Source organism: Myodes glareolus, chromosome 2 (assembly GCF_982192425.1).
Source record: "Myodes glareolus chromosome 2, mMyoGla1.1, whole genome shotgun sequence".
Taxonomy (NCBI): Eukaryota; Metazoa; Chordata; class Mammalia; order Rodentia; family Cricetidae; genus Myodes; species Myodes glareolus.
Window position 1 is genome coordinate 21,640,222 of NC_142027.1, and position 17,545 is coordinate 21,657,766.

Here is a 17,545-nt window from a genome sequence, read left to right on the forward strand (position 1 = left end):
TTCAGACTGTCAGTCCACAGTCCTTGCCCCTTGGATTCTGAGCCCATAAGAAGGAAGAATGTGATGTCTGTGGAAGCATGCAGTAGAGACAACTTAACTTATGATGGAAAGGCAAAAATGGAGAATGATGGAGAGAGGGTGGAAGGGAGGATAGAGGGAGAGCGAGGAAGAGACTCCTAAAACAAGGTACAACACAAGTTCACTACTTCCCTTAGCTACGCTCTATTACCTAAAAGTTCCAGAACCTTCCAAAGAAGAATCACTAGCTAAAGATCAACCTGCACAATACCTGAGTTCAAGGGGCAAATAGAGAAAGAGCACTTCATAGTCAGTGTTGGAGGCAAATGAACCTGCTTCATCTGAGGAATGAAAATGTCTCCACTCCCCCATCTCCTCACCTCTGGATGTTTGTAAAATGGACAATAATAAAATGAATTAAAGTATAATAAGATAAAGCAAAAGCTGCTCATTGGAATAGTAAAAAACACAAGGAAAAGGACCCAAGAAAGACACAAAGATCAGAATTTAAAAGTCTATCTATCTCTTTCGTGGCATGTTAAATTCCAGACAAGCCTAGATCATAAGAGATTTTTTTTTTCTAATGGAGAGAAGAGATAGTAGCAGGGGAAGAGGAGAGACTAAGATTCTCTGAAATTAGAGTTGATATTAAAATATAACTTGTGCAGAAAAATAAACAATATATATCTTCATGGACATTATTGATGAAATCAGTTTTAATGATGAAATCTTAAAATTAATAACAATTTAGGTTTAAAATACACTTACACATGGAGTACTACACAGCAAAAAAAAAAAATAAATAACAGCATCTTGAAATTTGCAGGCAAATAGGTGGAGCCTGAAAACATTATTTTGAGTGAGGTAACCCATACACCGGAAGACAATTATCATATATACTCACTCATGAGTGGTTTTAAAACATAAAGCAAAGAAAATCAGCTTTCAAATCACAATCTCAGAGAACCTAGATAACAATAAGGACCATAAAAGAGACATACATAGATCTAATCTACATGGGAGGTAGAAAGAAACAAGATCTCCTGAGTAAATTGGGAACATGGGGACCATGAGAAAGGGTTGAAGGGGAGGGGAGAGACAGGGAAGGGAGCAGAGAAAAATGTAAAGCTCAATAAATCAAGTTTGAAAATGAAAAAACAATACAATACAATGAAAAGTACACAGACAACAATGAGACTGAGTTACTGTGTGCTTGCTAAGAAGGATGACATATTGTCTGTATTTGGTGCAGCGTAGTTAAATGTGCAGATATACAGAATATCATACAAGGGAACAAGAAAATAGCTAACACAAAGGTATTTATCCTGAAGCAGGTTAGTCATCTCAATATGTTTTCATGAATTTAGTCATGACAAGAAATTTTTTTAGAATAAATGCATGCTTTTTAAAAATGTGAACAAATAGCAAACCCATCTGAAGCAATCAACCTGTATATATAACATATCAACCTGTATATATAACAGAGTGGGTCTGTTATAAATCTAAGCAATTGAAAGCACTGCGGAACATTCTTTCATATATAGCGCTGTAAGTACATCATTTACACAAGTCACAGGTCTTTACATTCCGATTTTAAAATCACGAATGGCAAGAGATAAAAGAAACTGAAAGAGTAGATATTGTGTAGGAGAACAAACACATCTCTTCATCATAATTACTAGTTCTTAATTTTTATACGGTTCTTACTCTTGAAAAACAGAGTGTCAGGTATTTTGAAAAATACCACAAAAAATGATGTTGGAGAAAGTAACCCAAATCACATAGTTTAATGCAACCGATAAAACAAACATACACTATTATATGAAGGGGTTCATTATATTTGGTTCACCCTAGACCTAGATTTTGGTCATGAGCATCTTGTTTTTAAGACAATGGTTTTTTGTTTTGTTTTGTTTTGTTTTTGAGTCAAGATAGAGGGATCTCTTACAGAACATCACTGCATGAAAAATGGATTCACTTGGGAGTTGCTGTTTCTCTTGGACCTGGAAGACAGTCTTCTGGGAAGGAGAAGTTGAGTGACCCAGCTGTCCTCCACGTAGTCTTTTTTTTTTTATCAAAATGTTTTTAAAAACAAAAGACTGAAATACAGTTATGGAAACAGGGATTTGGCATTAGAAGATAATCAAGCCAGTAATGAATATGAAATTGGGTACACATTCCTCTTTATATTGGTGTTCTGCTTTGGCAATCATTTCAGAAACATTGTGAAAAATATGCAAAAAATTGCTTCTAGTGTTTGAAAACTTTCTTGTCTTCTGAGATATTTTAGAACTATCTTGAAAATTTTGCTTTAAGTAAGTTAGGAGGCATATTTTATTTTATTTGTCCTTTTTAATCATTCCTAGTCACATTGAACTTGAGTATTCTCAGTAGATATTTATTATGCTAAGTCTCTTATGAATGTGTTTTCATTACTTGTTTCTGATTCTCTGAGTCTTCACGTGGAAGTCAGTAAAGCATAAACCCACCTCACAAATGGCACCTGGTTACACTCAGGGCCTTAGAGCCCTCCCCATCTTGTGTAGTGTGTGCCTTAGAAACCAATTTAGTTTCTTTTAAAAAACCAAGCATATGGTGACTAAATGAAGCAGGGCTATAGAGACTTCATAAAGAGAAGATGGGGAAATTCAATTCTGAATAATATTACCTTTTTCTTCTCTCACCATGGGCATAAAATTATCATAAATAAGATTTCTGGCTCCAGAAAGAGTAAATTATTGTATTAAAGACTTCCTAATAGCCTGAAATATTATATATTCCAAAAAATCAATATAATGATTATACATATATGGAAAGTTTGAAATAGATTATGCATACCTCCTCAAATTTTATAATATCAAAACACCTTCGCAACAATATACCATTTTTACCACTCTGTAATTTCTCATCCAATTTATTTTGCATTCTGACCTAGTTATCTTTTTGGGGTCTACAAGTATAATCCTAACAGCTTTGATTACAGAAAGACAACAAATTATCATTTTCAGACAGGGACAGGAGCATGTTTTCACTCAAACTTTTATACTGATTCTTATACTAATATGTGCCTTTCCAACTGACTATAACTTGATCACCATAATAAAAGCAACACTAACAATAAATGTGTCCACAAATAAGTACTGTCACTGTAACTTCATTTGACATAATGATTATAATGGCTATGGAAAGTATAATAAATAATTTAACAGTAATCCATAATAATTAACATTATGGATCATATTAAAATATTTAATTATGGCTCTGAAACTAGTTCAGTTATGTTTTAAAAATTAGTATATGCTGAAATATATATATTGCTATAGGGTGTATATTTATGTGGGTGCATCTATTTTGAAGTTCTCCTATCTTCTAAAGGAAAGTTAAATAATGATAGTGTCCAGAAGAAAGATGGAAGAAAAATCTTTTCAGTAAGATGTTCATGCTTCCTTGTAGAAAATACAATCATTTGGGGCCATTTGTCTTCTCAGTAATCTGTTTAAAAATATGTGTTTGTGAAATAAATTGGTAATTACATTTACTAGAACCTCCCTAATAATATTATGTTTTCAGTTTTATAACCTACTTTTCTCCTGATATAAAAATTTGCAGAAACAGTCAGCTGTAACTTCCTAAAAATATCTTTATTAAAGTAAATTAGATTTTGGTTAAAATATAGAATGCTTCAAAGCTTAAAATAGACGAATTTATCCAATTACTGTTTTCTGCTACCAAGTGAAAATAATCAGACATATTTCCCTGCTTTTGTTTTTATTTGGAGAGAAAAATAGTAGAAGCAAAGCAGAGAACAAGAATAACAAGGTAATAAAGAGACGTTTCAGAGCTCACTGTCAGAACACACCCATGTATAAAGAAAAAAATGAAAGAAAGAAAGAAAGAGAGAGAGAGAGAGAGAGAAAGCAAGAAAGATATTTTTAAAGTTTGTATTTTTAAACAACTTAATTTTGAGACTCGTATATATATACACACACAGATTCATGCGAAATGCATTTTTTCATGTCCATCTGCATTTCCCTTTTTCAATTCCCCTTTCCAACATGATACCCCCACTTTTTGTTTTTATTTATTTTGTATTTGCTTAGTTAGTTATATATGTGTTTGTGTGTAGACATATGTAAAAGGATACTAATGCCAAAGGCAGAGAGCAATTTTGGGTAGTCAGTTCTCTTCTTCCACCGAGTGAGTCCCAGGGCTCTGACTCAGGTCCTGAACCTTTGAAGCCCGTTACAGTTATTCATCCAGTTTTAGTCCCTCTCAGTCCAGTAAAGACTGCTTGTATGCCCTTTTGGAACCATCCACAAAATCATTTATAATCTTCTAACAATAACATTCCTAAGGAAAATGGTTCCCCTTTCTTTAATAGCCACCAGCCTCTAATAGACCCCGAGATAAGATTAATGACTCATGAATGACTCCACCATCCATGATAGAGTGTTGACTCACTTGTTCTTGTGTAGATCTGTGCAAGTGATCACAGATGTTATGAGCTTGTGAGGGCAATAGCCATGTTAGCCAAGAAGATAGCATTTCAGGGACCTTTTCTGCATCCTTTGTTCTTGCATTTTTTACACCCCTTCTGGGGTGTTTCTTGAGGCTTCAGGGGTATTTATGATTGAACACTTCCAGTCACATTCTCACAAATTTGACCAGTCATGAGACTCTATTATAACCCGTGCCTGCTAAAACACAAGCTTCTCTAACTAAGGTATAAAAAAGGTATCAAGTCATTCGCAGCCTGTTTCCAAGATCTACAGATTCTGCCATCAGTTTTCTAAATAGAACTTCTAATAATGTTCCTAGTTTTGCTGTTAATACCATTTATTGGACAGGAAGTTCACACATATTGGCAAGCCAGGTACATTATTTATTTATTTATTTATTTATCCTCATAATAAGTGGAACTAATTCCAACTCAACAAACAAAAAAAACCATAAGTCTCAAAAAGATTAATATATGTGTACAGATTGGTCTTTAAGGATACAAAGGATACAAAAGATAAAGAACATAAAGTTGGGTGGAAAGGGCAGGGAATTTTATCAACAATAGGAAGGTTAGTGAATGTAATCAAACGTATTGCATGAAATCTTTGAAGAACTAATTTTAAAATCCCTCCTTTAAAAAGTAGCAATTTTTAACACTTCTCTAATATGAGTCTCAAAGCTAGATTCCTAGTTAAAATGATCTCTTTCAAGAACTGTACCTTTGGTCACTATAAATAAACCCTGAGATTGGTCTGGCAAGGTATACAAACTGGACCAGCAGTCCTACAAACAATACGGGAGTAACCAGACATGACTTTAATGGAAAAAAACTTGTAAGGAGAGAGAATAAACACAGAAGAGTAGAGATGTTGGAGCTTTGTACATGTAGGAAACTTTCTAATACATTTTGAAAAACACCAGTAAAGATAACACTCCACCACTCTCAAATGCTATTAATCCAGCAAATACAGAGCAATTGTTTCTAGAACAAGTACAGGATTAACTTATTATCGATACTTTTCATTACCTTTGCCCAAAGGTCAATACTTACCTTTGTTTTATATGGATTTCTAATTAATGGCACTGTACCATACCTGTGTTTACATACACACACACTATTTATTTGTCATATAAATAAATAGTAAATATTTATAAACATTTAATATACTCATATTATATTTTATATTATATTAATAATGTATAATATAATAATATTCTATATTAACTATCGATATATTAGCTATTTATTTATTTGACAAATAGTTTATTTTTGAGTGACTTTTAATGACAAAATTTTCATGGACAATATTTTGTTTCTGATATCCTTTTAAGTTGTGACTTAAGTGAAATCTATCCAAGTTTAATATAATGATACAGTCATGATACTGATTTATATTTATTAGTTGTTTTCAAAGTAGAGGTCTTGCCCCTTCTTTTGTTATTAAGTTCTATTTTTTCTCCTTTGGGAATGTCACTGTACCACAGAGCATGGGGTGTTCAGTATCTCCATATTCAACAGTCCATTCTCAGAGGATCTACATCCTCTGAGATGTAGATATGTGCCCTGAACAGAGTTCCTCTTCTCTTCCCAACATAAAGCTCTTCCTTTGAAGACACGACAATAAATCTCTCTGAGGGAACTTTCTCCCAGCCGTATTTGAGAGCTCTCAGATCAGTTAATTTTAAGATCAATCTCGGGTACCTCGTGGAACTGTCTCCAAAGCACATTTGCAAAACAGATGACCAAGATTTGATCTGTTTAAAGCCACATTAAAACCAAACTCATTTCAGGTTTCAAGTATTTCAACATTGCAGCATCTTCCACCACATGCTAAATTGAACTGAAGTCTAAAGCTGTATAAATTGAATGGGTACTCAGAAACCGTCAATCTGTGATTTTCTTACCCTCAACAATAAACAGAGCCCTGCCAGGATGAAGAATTTCAGTGTAAAGATGGAGCATGCACTCCAGTGGGGAACCTCTGTGATGGACACACACACTGTGCTGATGGCTCAGATGAAGAAGACTGTGGTATGTCTTATTTTTTTTCTTTTTATTGACTTTTATTTAGCTCTACATTTTTCTCTGCTCCCCTCCCTACCTCTCCCCGCCTCTCTTCAACCCTCCCCCACAGTTCCCATGCTCCCAATTTCCTTAGGAGATCTTATTTTCATAAAGATACTTGGGTTACTTCAGCTTTGTTTTTGGATTTCCCCAACATGAATGGACGGTCGCATGATTTATTTAAAGTGCTGAGGAATGTGAGTCTCCCTCCTAATATCAGCACATCTCAACCATTCTATTTTGCAGTAAAACTAAAATACAGACCTCTGGTTTGTGTGTGGTGCTTGTTAAACTTGGTTACACATAATAACTGTAGGCTTAGGGCAAGAAAGATTCAGTCAGAAAACATAAATATCAAAGACAGAAAATAACCCAAACCAGGCACCATAGTACCTGTCACACTGACTGCTTATTTAGTTTATTGCCATCAGGAGAAGTACCTGAAGGCATATTTTAACTGAATAATCTGGATTTGGTACTTTAACAAGTTTAGTTTTCAAGTGTCTTTTATTTATCTTTGATTGGATTCAGGCCACGTCCCCATTTCAGGTTGCAATGATGACTTGAATAATGTGCTACTTTATTGTCTATTGTTTTAATTTCTAAAAAAATAGGATTACACATATTATATGCATTGTACTATAAATATGTGGGATAAAGGAGTCCCATATTAAGAACATACTAGATTTAGCCCTGAAGAAACTGAGTGTTGGGGAAGTTATGTATCTCTCAAAGATCACATACCTCTTATAAACTAAGGATACTTTTTGAGTCTCTGTCTGTTTAATTCAATACTAAACTCTTTAAGAATAAAGTAAACCAGTAGCAGCATGGTGTTTGTGTGCCAGACTGCCATCACAAAAACTTATTTTTCTAATAACTAAGTGAGGTTCAGGCCCTTTCTGGGTATAATGTCCATAACATTCTTTGCAAAAATGTTTGCAAGGTAGAGAGAAGATGGTGGAAATCATATAGCAAACACAACAAATGAAAATACAATGATTCTGGAAAAAACCACATGAGGAAAAAAACTGAGCTTTCTCTCCTGAATTTCACTGTTCCTTCTTTAAGGAACTAAGTTTAAGTAATGATTTTCATAAATAACTTTTAATGACTTAAAAAACAAAATGCATAATTTTATTTTGTTCATTTGCTAGGAAATAAACTGGAATGTTCCTGCTTTTTATTCATTTTCTAGTTATCAAAGAGGACAAAATTATGTCACTAAATTTCTATTTCTCAACTTATATTTTCCAAGATACTCTTCAGAAAAACTACAACCAATTACTAATATCTAATTGTTAAGAATGAGCCATTTAGTTCAGGCCATTATTCTACTATGAACTTAATCAATATGACCCTATGTATAATCCAATTCCTTTATATATCTCTACTTACTTAATGGTATTTCAAGAATGTGGTTGGAAATTCTAAAATTATAACTACTTATGGGATGCAATGTAACATTATGCTTCATGCATACAATGTGGAATAAACCTAGCTAATAATTTTACACAGCACCTCAAACATTTAATTATTTTGTAATGATACTGTTTGAAATTTAATTTTTTAGCAACTTAAAAGCACATAGTTAGCATATCTTTACTGTACACTTGGACTCAAATACCTTTCTTCCTCTTGTTTAGATGAAATGTTTCCCTTTAACCAATATTTCTACACGTCCCCCATTCCCTGGTTTCATGTAACCACATCCTGTGCTCTGCATTTCCAGTGCGTTTTCTCAACGGCACAATGAACAACAATGGTTTGGTACAGTTCCAAATCCACAGTGTTTGGCATGTTGCTTGTGCCGAGCACTGGACTGTACAGATTTCAAATGAAGTTTGTCAACTCCTGGGACAAGGGTAAGTGAGTCTACTAAGTTGTTTTACTTTTTGTTATTATTAATATGTGTATAGTCTGTGTTTGTGTTTGTGTGTGTGTGTCCATGCATACATGTGTGTGCGTGATGTTTCTAAGTGAGAGTATAGGTCTGAGCAGGTCGAAATACACACGTGGATGTCAGAGAACAGCATAGTTTTGGTAGGAATTATATTTTATTTGTTATTATAATCAACATAGATTCAAAAGTGTTCAGGAAAATACTTGCAAATCAAATGTTGACAAGTATTATAAAGATTATCCACTATGACCATAAGAATAGTACCGCATAAACTTCCTTTATTGACAATACTCACTAATAAGAATGGAGTCTCAAGATATTCATCAGTGTGACTATGATACAAGGCCAGTTCAAGCACCCTCTCCTCTGCTGCTCAAGGACCTAGCTGGGGACTTCCCCGAGGACACCTGGGATCCTCTCTACAGCCAAGTCTCTTGCCAACCCTAAAATGGCTCCCTTAATTAAGATATCTTCTTCCCTGATTCCATATCCATCATTCCTCCATCTCAACCACCCCACTCCCCCAAGCTCTCCCCAACCTTCCCCTTCTCCCCTCTCTCTCCCCCTCTCCCCTTACCCTCACCCCACACCCATGCTCCCAACTTTTGCCTAGAGATCTTGTCAGAAGCAGAATTAATGAAAGAGATTGGGAAAATGTTATAATTATATTCTCAAAGATGAAAAAGTAAAAGAAATAATTTAAATTAATTTGAATTAAATAAGATGTGAAACAAAATGTATTAGAATTGATGTATGTATCTTTAGTGCATTTAAAATTTGTGGGTTTATTTTGATTTTTCCTGATTCAAAAATAGAAGCATTGGTAATGATACTGTATAAAGTCCATGAAATATGTTATGACTTTGATTTAAAAGTTTATAAGGTAGGGATAAACACATAAATAGAAAGATACTGTATAATATAAATGTAAGGTACTGCAGGAGACTTGAACTCAGTGAGGGCATATCAGCAAAGGTCTTCAAGAGACTGGCCTGTGCTGAGTGAATGCAAATCAGTTCTAAAGCACTGAGTCCTATTTATTTGCTTATTATCTCAACCCAAGTTTTCTGACCTTATTTCCTATGGATCATAGTTCTTGCAGCAAGACTTGGAGACCAGGAGATAGGGTCCTTCAGTACAAAAAAATAAGTGATACAATCCATTGTCTTAGATATAATATATTTTAGGAAATGCAGGCACTTGCTTTCTTCAGAAATAATTCAGGTAATTTGTGCAAAGATGTTAATCTTTGTCCCTATGCATGCTTATTAGTCTCCATAGTGCCTTAGTACCCAAAAGAACATTACAGCAGTAATGAGAGTTGTCTAGACTGGCATGAGGAAATGGAAAGAAAACTTGGTGGGTTTTAATGATGTGGTTGGTATAGTGGCAAATAATTTAGGATCTAATTTATTAAGCAGGCCCTGTAGTCTCTCAAAGTTATTTATGCAGATTGGGTATGAACTGCAATTCCCCACAGATCTGAGAAAATCACATGAGGCAGATTTGATCAGTCTTTACTCCTTTATATTAAACACTTTAATTTCTTTCCATTTATAGCATGCATAAGTAAAAAGCACTTTGAATAACATTTTTATGTCTTTGATCAAAGTAAGAAAGAAGAATCTCTACACTGAAGCAAGTATAATGCTAAATTAACAATGAGTTTTCCATCATGTTTTCTAAGAAGGATATCCACATTGTTACAGCCCAGTCCATGCCCATGGGATCTGCCTTGCAAAATCATTAAAATTAATCACTAATATTAGTGAGAAATTGAGCTAATTATTTGTTTTCTAATTAGGAGTTCCAGGAAGAGTTGTTAACCCTAAGAGTCCCTGCACTATGTCTCTACCTTGTATACTAGACTAGTTAATGCTATCCTTATATTCTCAAATCTGGGCAAGAAATAGGCTTGCATCAATGTTCTTCTGTTGTGAGGTGTTGGTAAATACTGGGGTAGAGAATGAATTCTGTCTTTAAAATAAAGTTGCCATAATTAATTGGAGGACAGGGAAGGGAGAAATGTTTTCATTATATTATGATCTCAAAATAAAGAAAGATCCCACACAAATGCAAAATTAATTTACTTCAACAATTTGACACAAGGTACTGAAACCTGAAATTAAAATTGGCATTTTATACTGGCATAAGTTGATAGTATTGTGGTTCCCACATGTAATTTCTGTCAGTGTCCTAAATATCTTCAAGTATGTAGGAAAGTATTAACTTATTACAAATGTGAACACACATACAGCCCCCCTCAACACAATTAATATCCATCAGGACAAGAAATGAGAAAGATCAGAAAAGGTTTAACTACTACCTTTAACATTCATGATACTGTATTTTTGTTTTGAGAATATTCTGGTAGTCATTGTCATACAGTAGGAATTATTTTTCCAAAAACTCATCTAGAGTTTCTTGCCCTCCACACACTGTAGTAATAAGTTGCTGTGAGCATACAATAGTCTCAGCAGCTGAAGGTGCATGCTGCCAAATTGGAGAACTTGAGTTCCATTCATCCCCCAAAACTGCAGGGTGGAAAGAACTGACTTTGTCCTCTCCTATCCTCTGCCCTCTCTTCCTCATCTTCCTTTCTCCCTCTCTCCTTCTTCTCGCTCTTATGGTCCCCAAAATATATTCTATTTTCTATTTTTTTCTTTTACTTAAAACTTCCAAACAATATATTTACATTTTCATTTCATTTATTTACTTAGGGACAGGTAGGCATATGAGAATACACACCACACAACGTGGGGATGGGGAAAGAGGAAGAGAGGGAGATGAGAAAAAGAACTCCATGCCCCGTAGCTCCTGGGAATTATGGAACCAAGTTCTCAGTTTTGGTAGCACGCACCTTCAGCTGCTGAGACGACTCTCCAGTCACAACTCCATATTACTAAGGTGTGGAGGATTGCAAGAAGCTCTAGATGAGTTTTTGGAAAAATAATTCCTACTGTATGAAAATGACTACCAAAATGATGACAGAAATGATGCATTTTACTGAAAACTTATCACTTGCCTGGCATATACAGATTACACCCATTCCCCCTGATTTAAAACTAAAAATTCATTAATTAAAAATAACTTTGGAGCAAATGAACTGCAGTACTTTGACAGCTTCCAAAATTCATCTCTGATGAACTCATTACTTTACAGGGCTGGTCATGGCACATAGGCAAGGGATGCCAACAAGGTATAATCCAAGAGTTAGGACAGGATGTATGTCTGGGTATACATCAGTTGTCTGGCTCACAACACATACACACACACACACACACACACACACACACACACACACACACATACACACGCACACAAATATCAATACATACAATAAATAAAATTAATTAAAATAAAACCAGTAACACTGAGAAAATAAACTTAAGGGAGAGCATGCTATTCACATCCTCTAGATACTGTCTACAGAGAACTCGCCTCCTTGATAAGCTCCGAAAAACCTCATCTCTCAGCCACCTTTTTGGTTGAATTGCCAGCAGTTTGTTTTCATCCAAACACTATTACTTCTGTAAGATAGTAAAGAGCAATGGCAAGACTGACCCATTGTTTTCTCTTTTGCTGGGACTATGGTGCAATGCACAGAGGAGGGATTGGCTAGGTCAAGACAACTCTTCTATTGACATTTCATTACTTCTATGCAAATGTCTCAAACTTTAAAGAGCTTAGGTCAGAAAAAAACTAAACTTCCTTAAGTTTGCCTGCTTGCTAAAAGTTTCTCTAGGTGAATGGTAGGTGTGTTTTTTATAAATGTAGGAAATGAATAAGATTTGCAGTTGAATTACATTCATTTCAGACATAGTGTTACCTAAGTGCCCACTGCTGAGACTATCGGAGTGCAATACTTTGTCATGACATTCTTCCAACCACCAACCCCCTGTCTATAAATGTCCTGAACTCTCTCCGGCCAACTCAATCCCCTTCTTTCCCTCAATCCGAAAAGAAAGACCCTCATTCTCCAAAAGCTTTTTTAGCTTAATTCCACCTGGCTCTATTCACGGTTTAAGCCTTTTGGGGTGTGAAATGAGCTACAGTGCTGGGCTGCAGTATTTGCAGCATGCATTATTATTCCTTCAGCTTTAGTGTGTCTAAAGGCTTAAAACATCTCTACCTAAGCTCTGGCTGCAGGGAAGAATCCTTATCTCAGCAAATGCAGTCTGAGTAGCAAGACAAAGGAGAGGCAACCTAAGCAGGGCCTGAGAAGAGAGGCTGAAGACTGAATACCATCCAAACAGCCTGGGGATATCCCTTTTTCTCTCCCTAGAATCTTTTATATTTTTATAATTCATCAATGACCTAAAAAGTGCTAATGTTTACATGTATATGCTTCTCTTCTCACATAGAAAAGACTTCTGGAAGTCAGAAGAGCCCTTTATGGGAATATAAGACATAGAAATAATAATAATGGCTTAGAAATAGGTTGCTGAAAGACATTAATATGTAAAGAAGGTAAAGCTGTATGGTACGATACTAAATCTCTAGTCTTTTCAGACAGTTGTAGAAATGGGCACTCAAGTTATCAAAATCTGTGGGCCTGGAAATCATCATAAAAATTTAATTGATTGTAATCATCTTGATTCAATTCATACCAGTTATGAGAACTTTTTCAAAAATAAGTGTCGACATGTTATAAGATATTAGTACACTGTGTGAAGATTCAGCTGTGATTGGCATAATAAAGAGCTAAACAGCGAATTGATAGGCAAAAAGAATAGGTGGGACTTCCAGATAGAGAGAGAAAGGAGTAGGAGATAAGTGAGGTGCAGAGGAGATGACAACAAGACATGGAGGGAGCTGGACATACAGAATGAAAGATTAGAAAGCCGAAGGTAAGAGTCATAGAAATGGGTTAATTTAAATTGCAAGAGCTAGTTAGGAACAAGCCTAAGCTATAGGCTGAGCTTTCATAATTAATTATAAATCTCCAGTTCATTTGGGAACTGGCTGCTGGGACAGCAAGTGTCATTACAATGACATCGCAAAGGATTGTTAATATTTTACTTTTCATTTATTAGTTATTATTTTGCCCATTATTAATAGTTTCTTTTAAACTTTTGCTGTTTCATGTTCTGTTTATTGTGAATCGAACTACAATACTTTTAGGTTTCTGATGTGGAGATCAAACATGGAATTTTATTTATGTGACTATTTTAATAAATTTTGCTTTTAAGGTATATTGTTTTCTAGCAAACCAGCGAGGGTAAGATGCTACACTCCTGTAATCCTAGCATGCAAGATAAAAACAGGAGTATTGAAAGTCCAAGGTTAACTTGGGATGTATAGTAAAACTACTATCAGTCTGGGATATATAGCAAGCCTCTGTCAATATAGCTACATAATTAAGTGCAGTCTGTTTCATTGTTTTTCATCTGACTCACATAGAAAAGAACATCTTTTTTCCATGTGAATATATCTCCAGTTGATCTCGGGGCAGCACCAATGTCACCATGGAACATTGTTTTTGAATCCCAAGGGATGATCATCTGTCCATTATTCTTCAAGGTCATCCTCTAGCTTTCCTGTCCTTTAGAATCCATGTGGTAAAGTCAATATGCACAGTCCCACCATGTATCACTACAGTAGATATAAGAAAAATAGGATAGGTTAAGATATTTATAAAAATCATGATTTCATAGTTTCTCTTTTACTTACCTTTTCACAGATATTGATAGGTCCCTTCAAGATCTATCTTAAAGAAATTTCAAAGGAACAGAGAAAGAGCAAGGAAATTGAGTTATCTAAATATCTACATAGCTGCAATTATACCTTCTAATGTAGATGTCTTGATGGTGTTCTCCATTTTCTGCATGAAAACAGATTCAAATAGCTGGAAATCAAGATGAAAGCATCAAGACAAAACCTTGTACAATTCTGATAAACAATGCTTGTATTTCAGAATGACCTTCTTCCCGTTCTGTAGTAGACACTAAAATCATTTGATAAGCTGGTTACAGCAACATGCTGGGCCTGCACCCCAACTTCCTGATCCCACAGATCTAAAGTGGTTCTGGATAATTAACATTTTCTGGGGTGACAGCTGCTGGTGTTGACAAAGCACCGTGTGAAAGTCTGCTGGAAAACAAGAGACTTAGTAAATTTCTTGGAAGAATGCTCAAAGGTGGTAGATCTTGAGCAGAATGAGAAACTCTTAACAATGAGTAAACACAAGAAGAAAGCTGTCTGGAGGGAGATTAGAGAGCAATTATCACCACGGACTTTACCCTTCCAGCATAGAAGTGTACTAATCAGTTCCAGTTGTCTGAAGCCTGCAGCCAACATGAACAAATAAAGCCTCTTCTCATTCAGGGGGCCTAGCATTTTAATTTCATTTGATGGCTTCTACCACAAAGTACATGCTGATAAAATTCAGAGCTCTTGATCTACATTCTCTCTCACATGAATGTGTTAATCTTCACCTACAACTACTTTAGGTTATTAAAGTTGTTAGGACTAGAACACACTTAGAATTCCACATCCACTTCTACCTTTTTTCATTGATTTTTATTGAGCTCTACATTTTTCTCTGCTCCCCTGCCTGCCTCTACTTTTTTTATCTAAACTGCAGCAAGTGCATGTGTATATGGCTACCTAAGTAAATAATTATTCTGCTCATGTGGTACGAGGAGATAGTTTAATCTCCAAAAATAACAATAGCAATGTTTCTCTTTGTTTTGCTAAATCGATTTGGGATTTTATTAAAGGAATATTAGTGACTTTGTATTCTTTCATTAAATTTATCTGGCTTTCAAAGGAAAGTGTAATATACCAAATTCTAGGGTATTAGAGAGAGCCTCTATTTTCCCAGTTTCCTCTTCAGTGACTGGGAAATAAATGTTTGTCTATGGTAAGCTCTGGAAGAAAGAGGAGTTGTTCTATGAATATTTTTCCTTTTCATTGATTATGTGAATGTTGACTGTTGCATGCACATTCCCTGTGCACCCAAACTATTATTTTAAGGAGACACTGAATATTCTAGAGAGGCAATAGCAAACCCAACATGGCATTTCAAAAGATAACAACTACAGCCAGGCAATGGGGGTGCACGCTTTTAATCCCAGCACTCTGGAGGCAGAAGCAGACAGACCTCTGTGAATTCAAGCTTCCAGCCTGGTATACAAGAGTTAGTTCCAGGACAGGCAACAAAGCAACACAGAGAAACTCCCACTACCCTCCTCCAAAAAAAGAAAGAAAGGTAAGAACTACATTGTCTCCTGACAGCCATAAATAGCAGTAAGGTCAGGATGTTTACAATCCAAAGGCAAGGATTGTTGTTGTTAACAGTTGGGGGTTTTTCACTAGCACATTGTATCCTTTTTAACCCTTTCTCTCTTTCTTCCCTTGTCCTCCCCACTTCCTCCCAGATTTAAAGGCATAGTTTTGTATTAAGATTATGATCTTGAAAGAATAAAAGATCTGAAACAAGATTGAGGATTGAAAGTCGAGTCTCTAGTTAAATTTTAAGGTATAGGTAAGGAAGCCAAAGAGAAATTGTCACTAAGACACACAGTAGATGATGCAGATACCACAGGACTCAGCCAGGAGACTTGGATGCCTTGTTACATGGAGGTGTCTTTCGCCACCCTGTGGTAGCTCACGAGTTGGCAACTACAGATCCAGGATGCAGACATCCTCAGAGCAGCCTTGCGTCTTCGTTCTTCTGTCTTTGAATTAGAACTGCTCAAACCTTAAATTTAAAGAAATATCAAAAAAAAATTGAAAACTAAATTCTGAAAACCTATTACACTATTATGTAGTTCTTGGATGGTTTGGATTTCTTGAAAGGTGAGTTCTACTCATTGAAAAGAAAGGTTTAAATCATGAGTGCTCTATTTATTTTTATTTCATTCAAATTTCATTAAAATTTTATGTAAATTGACCCATTGAACTACTGGCATCTATTCAATAACACAAAAAAGAAAAATGGAAAAAGACATCAGATCCTCAAGAGAAATGTGTAGCAATCTTTGTAAAATTCTGTAGGATATGCAAACCAGTTCTAAAGGCATTCCTCAAAATATGACTCCTTTTCATGTCTTTAGTAATAATTCTGCTAATGGTTTGTAGTAACACTTGATATTATACTGAAAAAATTCTTTTCTCATGCAATGTATCCCAACCACAGTTTCCCCTCCCTCTATTCCTCCCAGGCCATCAAATAACTTATTTCAAGATAGGCATCATTAAATGATTTAAAATGTAACATGTTTTGTTGGTAATTTTATCTTTTGTTTATGTGTCATTTTTCTCCCCTTAGAAGTGCAAACTCATCAATGACAACGTTCTCCACTGGAGATGGACCTTTTGTGAGTTTAAACAAAGCCCCTAATGGCAGCTTGACACTAACACCCAGGTGGGCACAAAGATGTTTTATTTTCATTTGATAAACAGAACTAGATAGAAAATATTTTGAAGTCAATGTCAGTGGTAGCACATGCTGACTACACAGGCGTGAAAGTTGTTCCATCTAACTAGTCTTTTCTGGTAGGATTGTCTGATTCTCATTGTTATAAGACAGTCTAAGGAAATGTGAGTAACTAAAGTCCTGGCATACAGAGAGGGAGATGAGATGCCCTAATACCTTTCTTGTTCTCATATTCTAAATCCTTAAACTTCATAAAAAGAAATTGTAAGTCCTAGAATGAGGGTCAACACTCCTCAGACAACTATCAAAAGGCAAGAGGTTAGATGAGAATCAAATATTATTTTTCTTAGCAAATAAATATGAATATCATTTAAAAGTAGTATAATTAGGCCTATATTCTTTCTCTCTCTCTCTCTCTCTCTCTCTCTCTCTCTCTCTCTCTCTTACTTAGGTTGGGTTTATTCCTACAGCCCTTTGAGGGTATTGTAAGGGAACACCCTTCCTCTCTTCAAAAACATATCATGAATAAATTATGTAATTTCTCCTATTTAGGCATTAGTGGCAATTTTTGTATGAAATTGGCCTCTGAGTTTTATAATTTCACTATAGGCGAACTGTGGAAGAGTAATGACTGCAAGGAGACATGGGATTGCACTCCACATTAACATCCTATTAC

The 17,545-nt window shown here is 35.3% G+C and overlaps 1 protein-coding gene across 1 annotated transcript in view; it reads left to right on the forward strand.

Moving 5' to 3' along the window:
- Window positions 1-17,545, forward strand: part of Tmprss15 (transmembrane serine protease 15) — a 99,835-nt gene that overhangs the window by 64,400 nt on the left and 17,890 nt on the right. Inside the window, exons 18-20 of the mRNA XM_048422635.3 lie at window positions 6,440-6,550; window positions 8,316-8,448; window positions 16,762-16,857. Coding sequence (XP_048278592.3) covers window positions 6,440-6,550; window positions 8,316-8,448; window positions 16,762-16,857 — 340 coding nt within the window. The remainder of the gene's footprint in view (window positions 1-6,439; window positions 6,551-8,315; window positions 8,449-16,761; window positions 16,858-17,545) is intronic.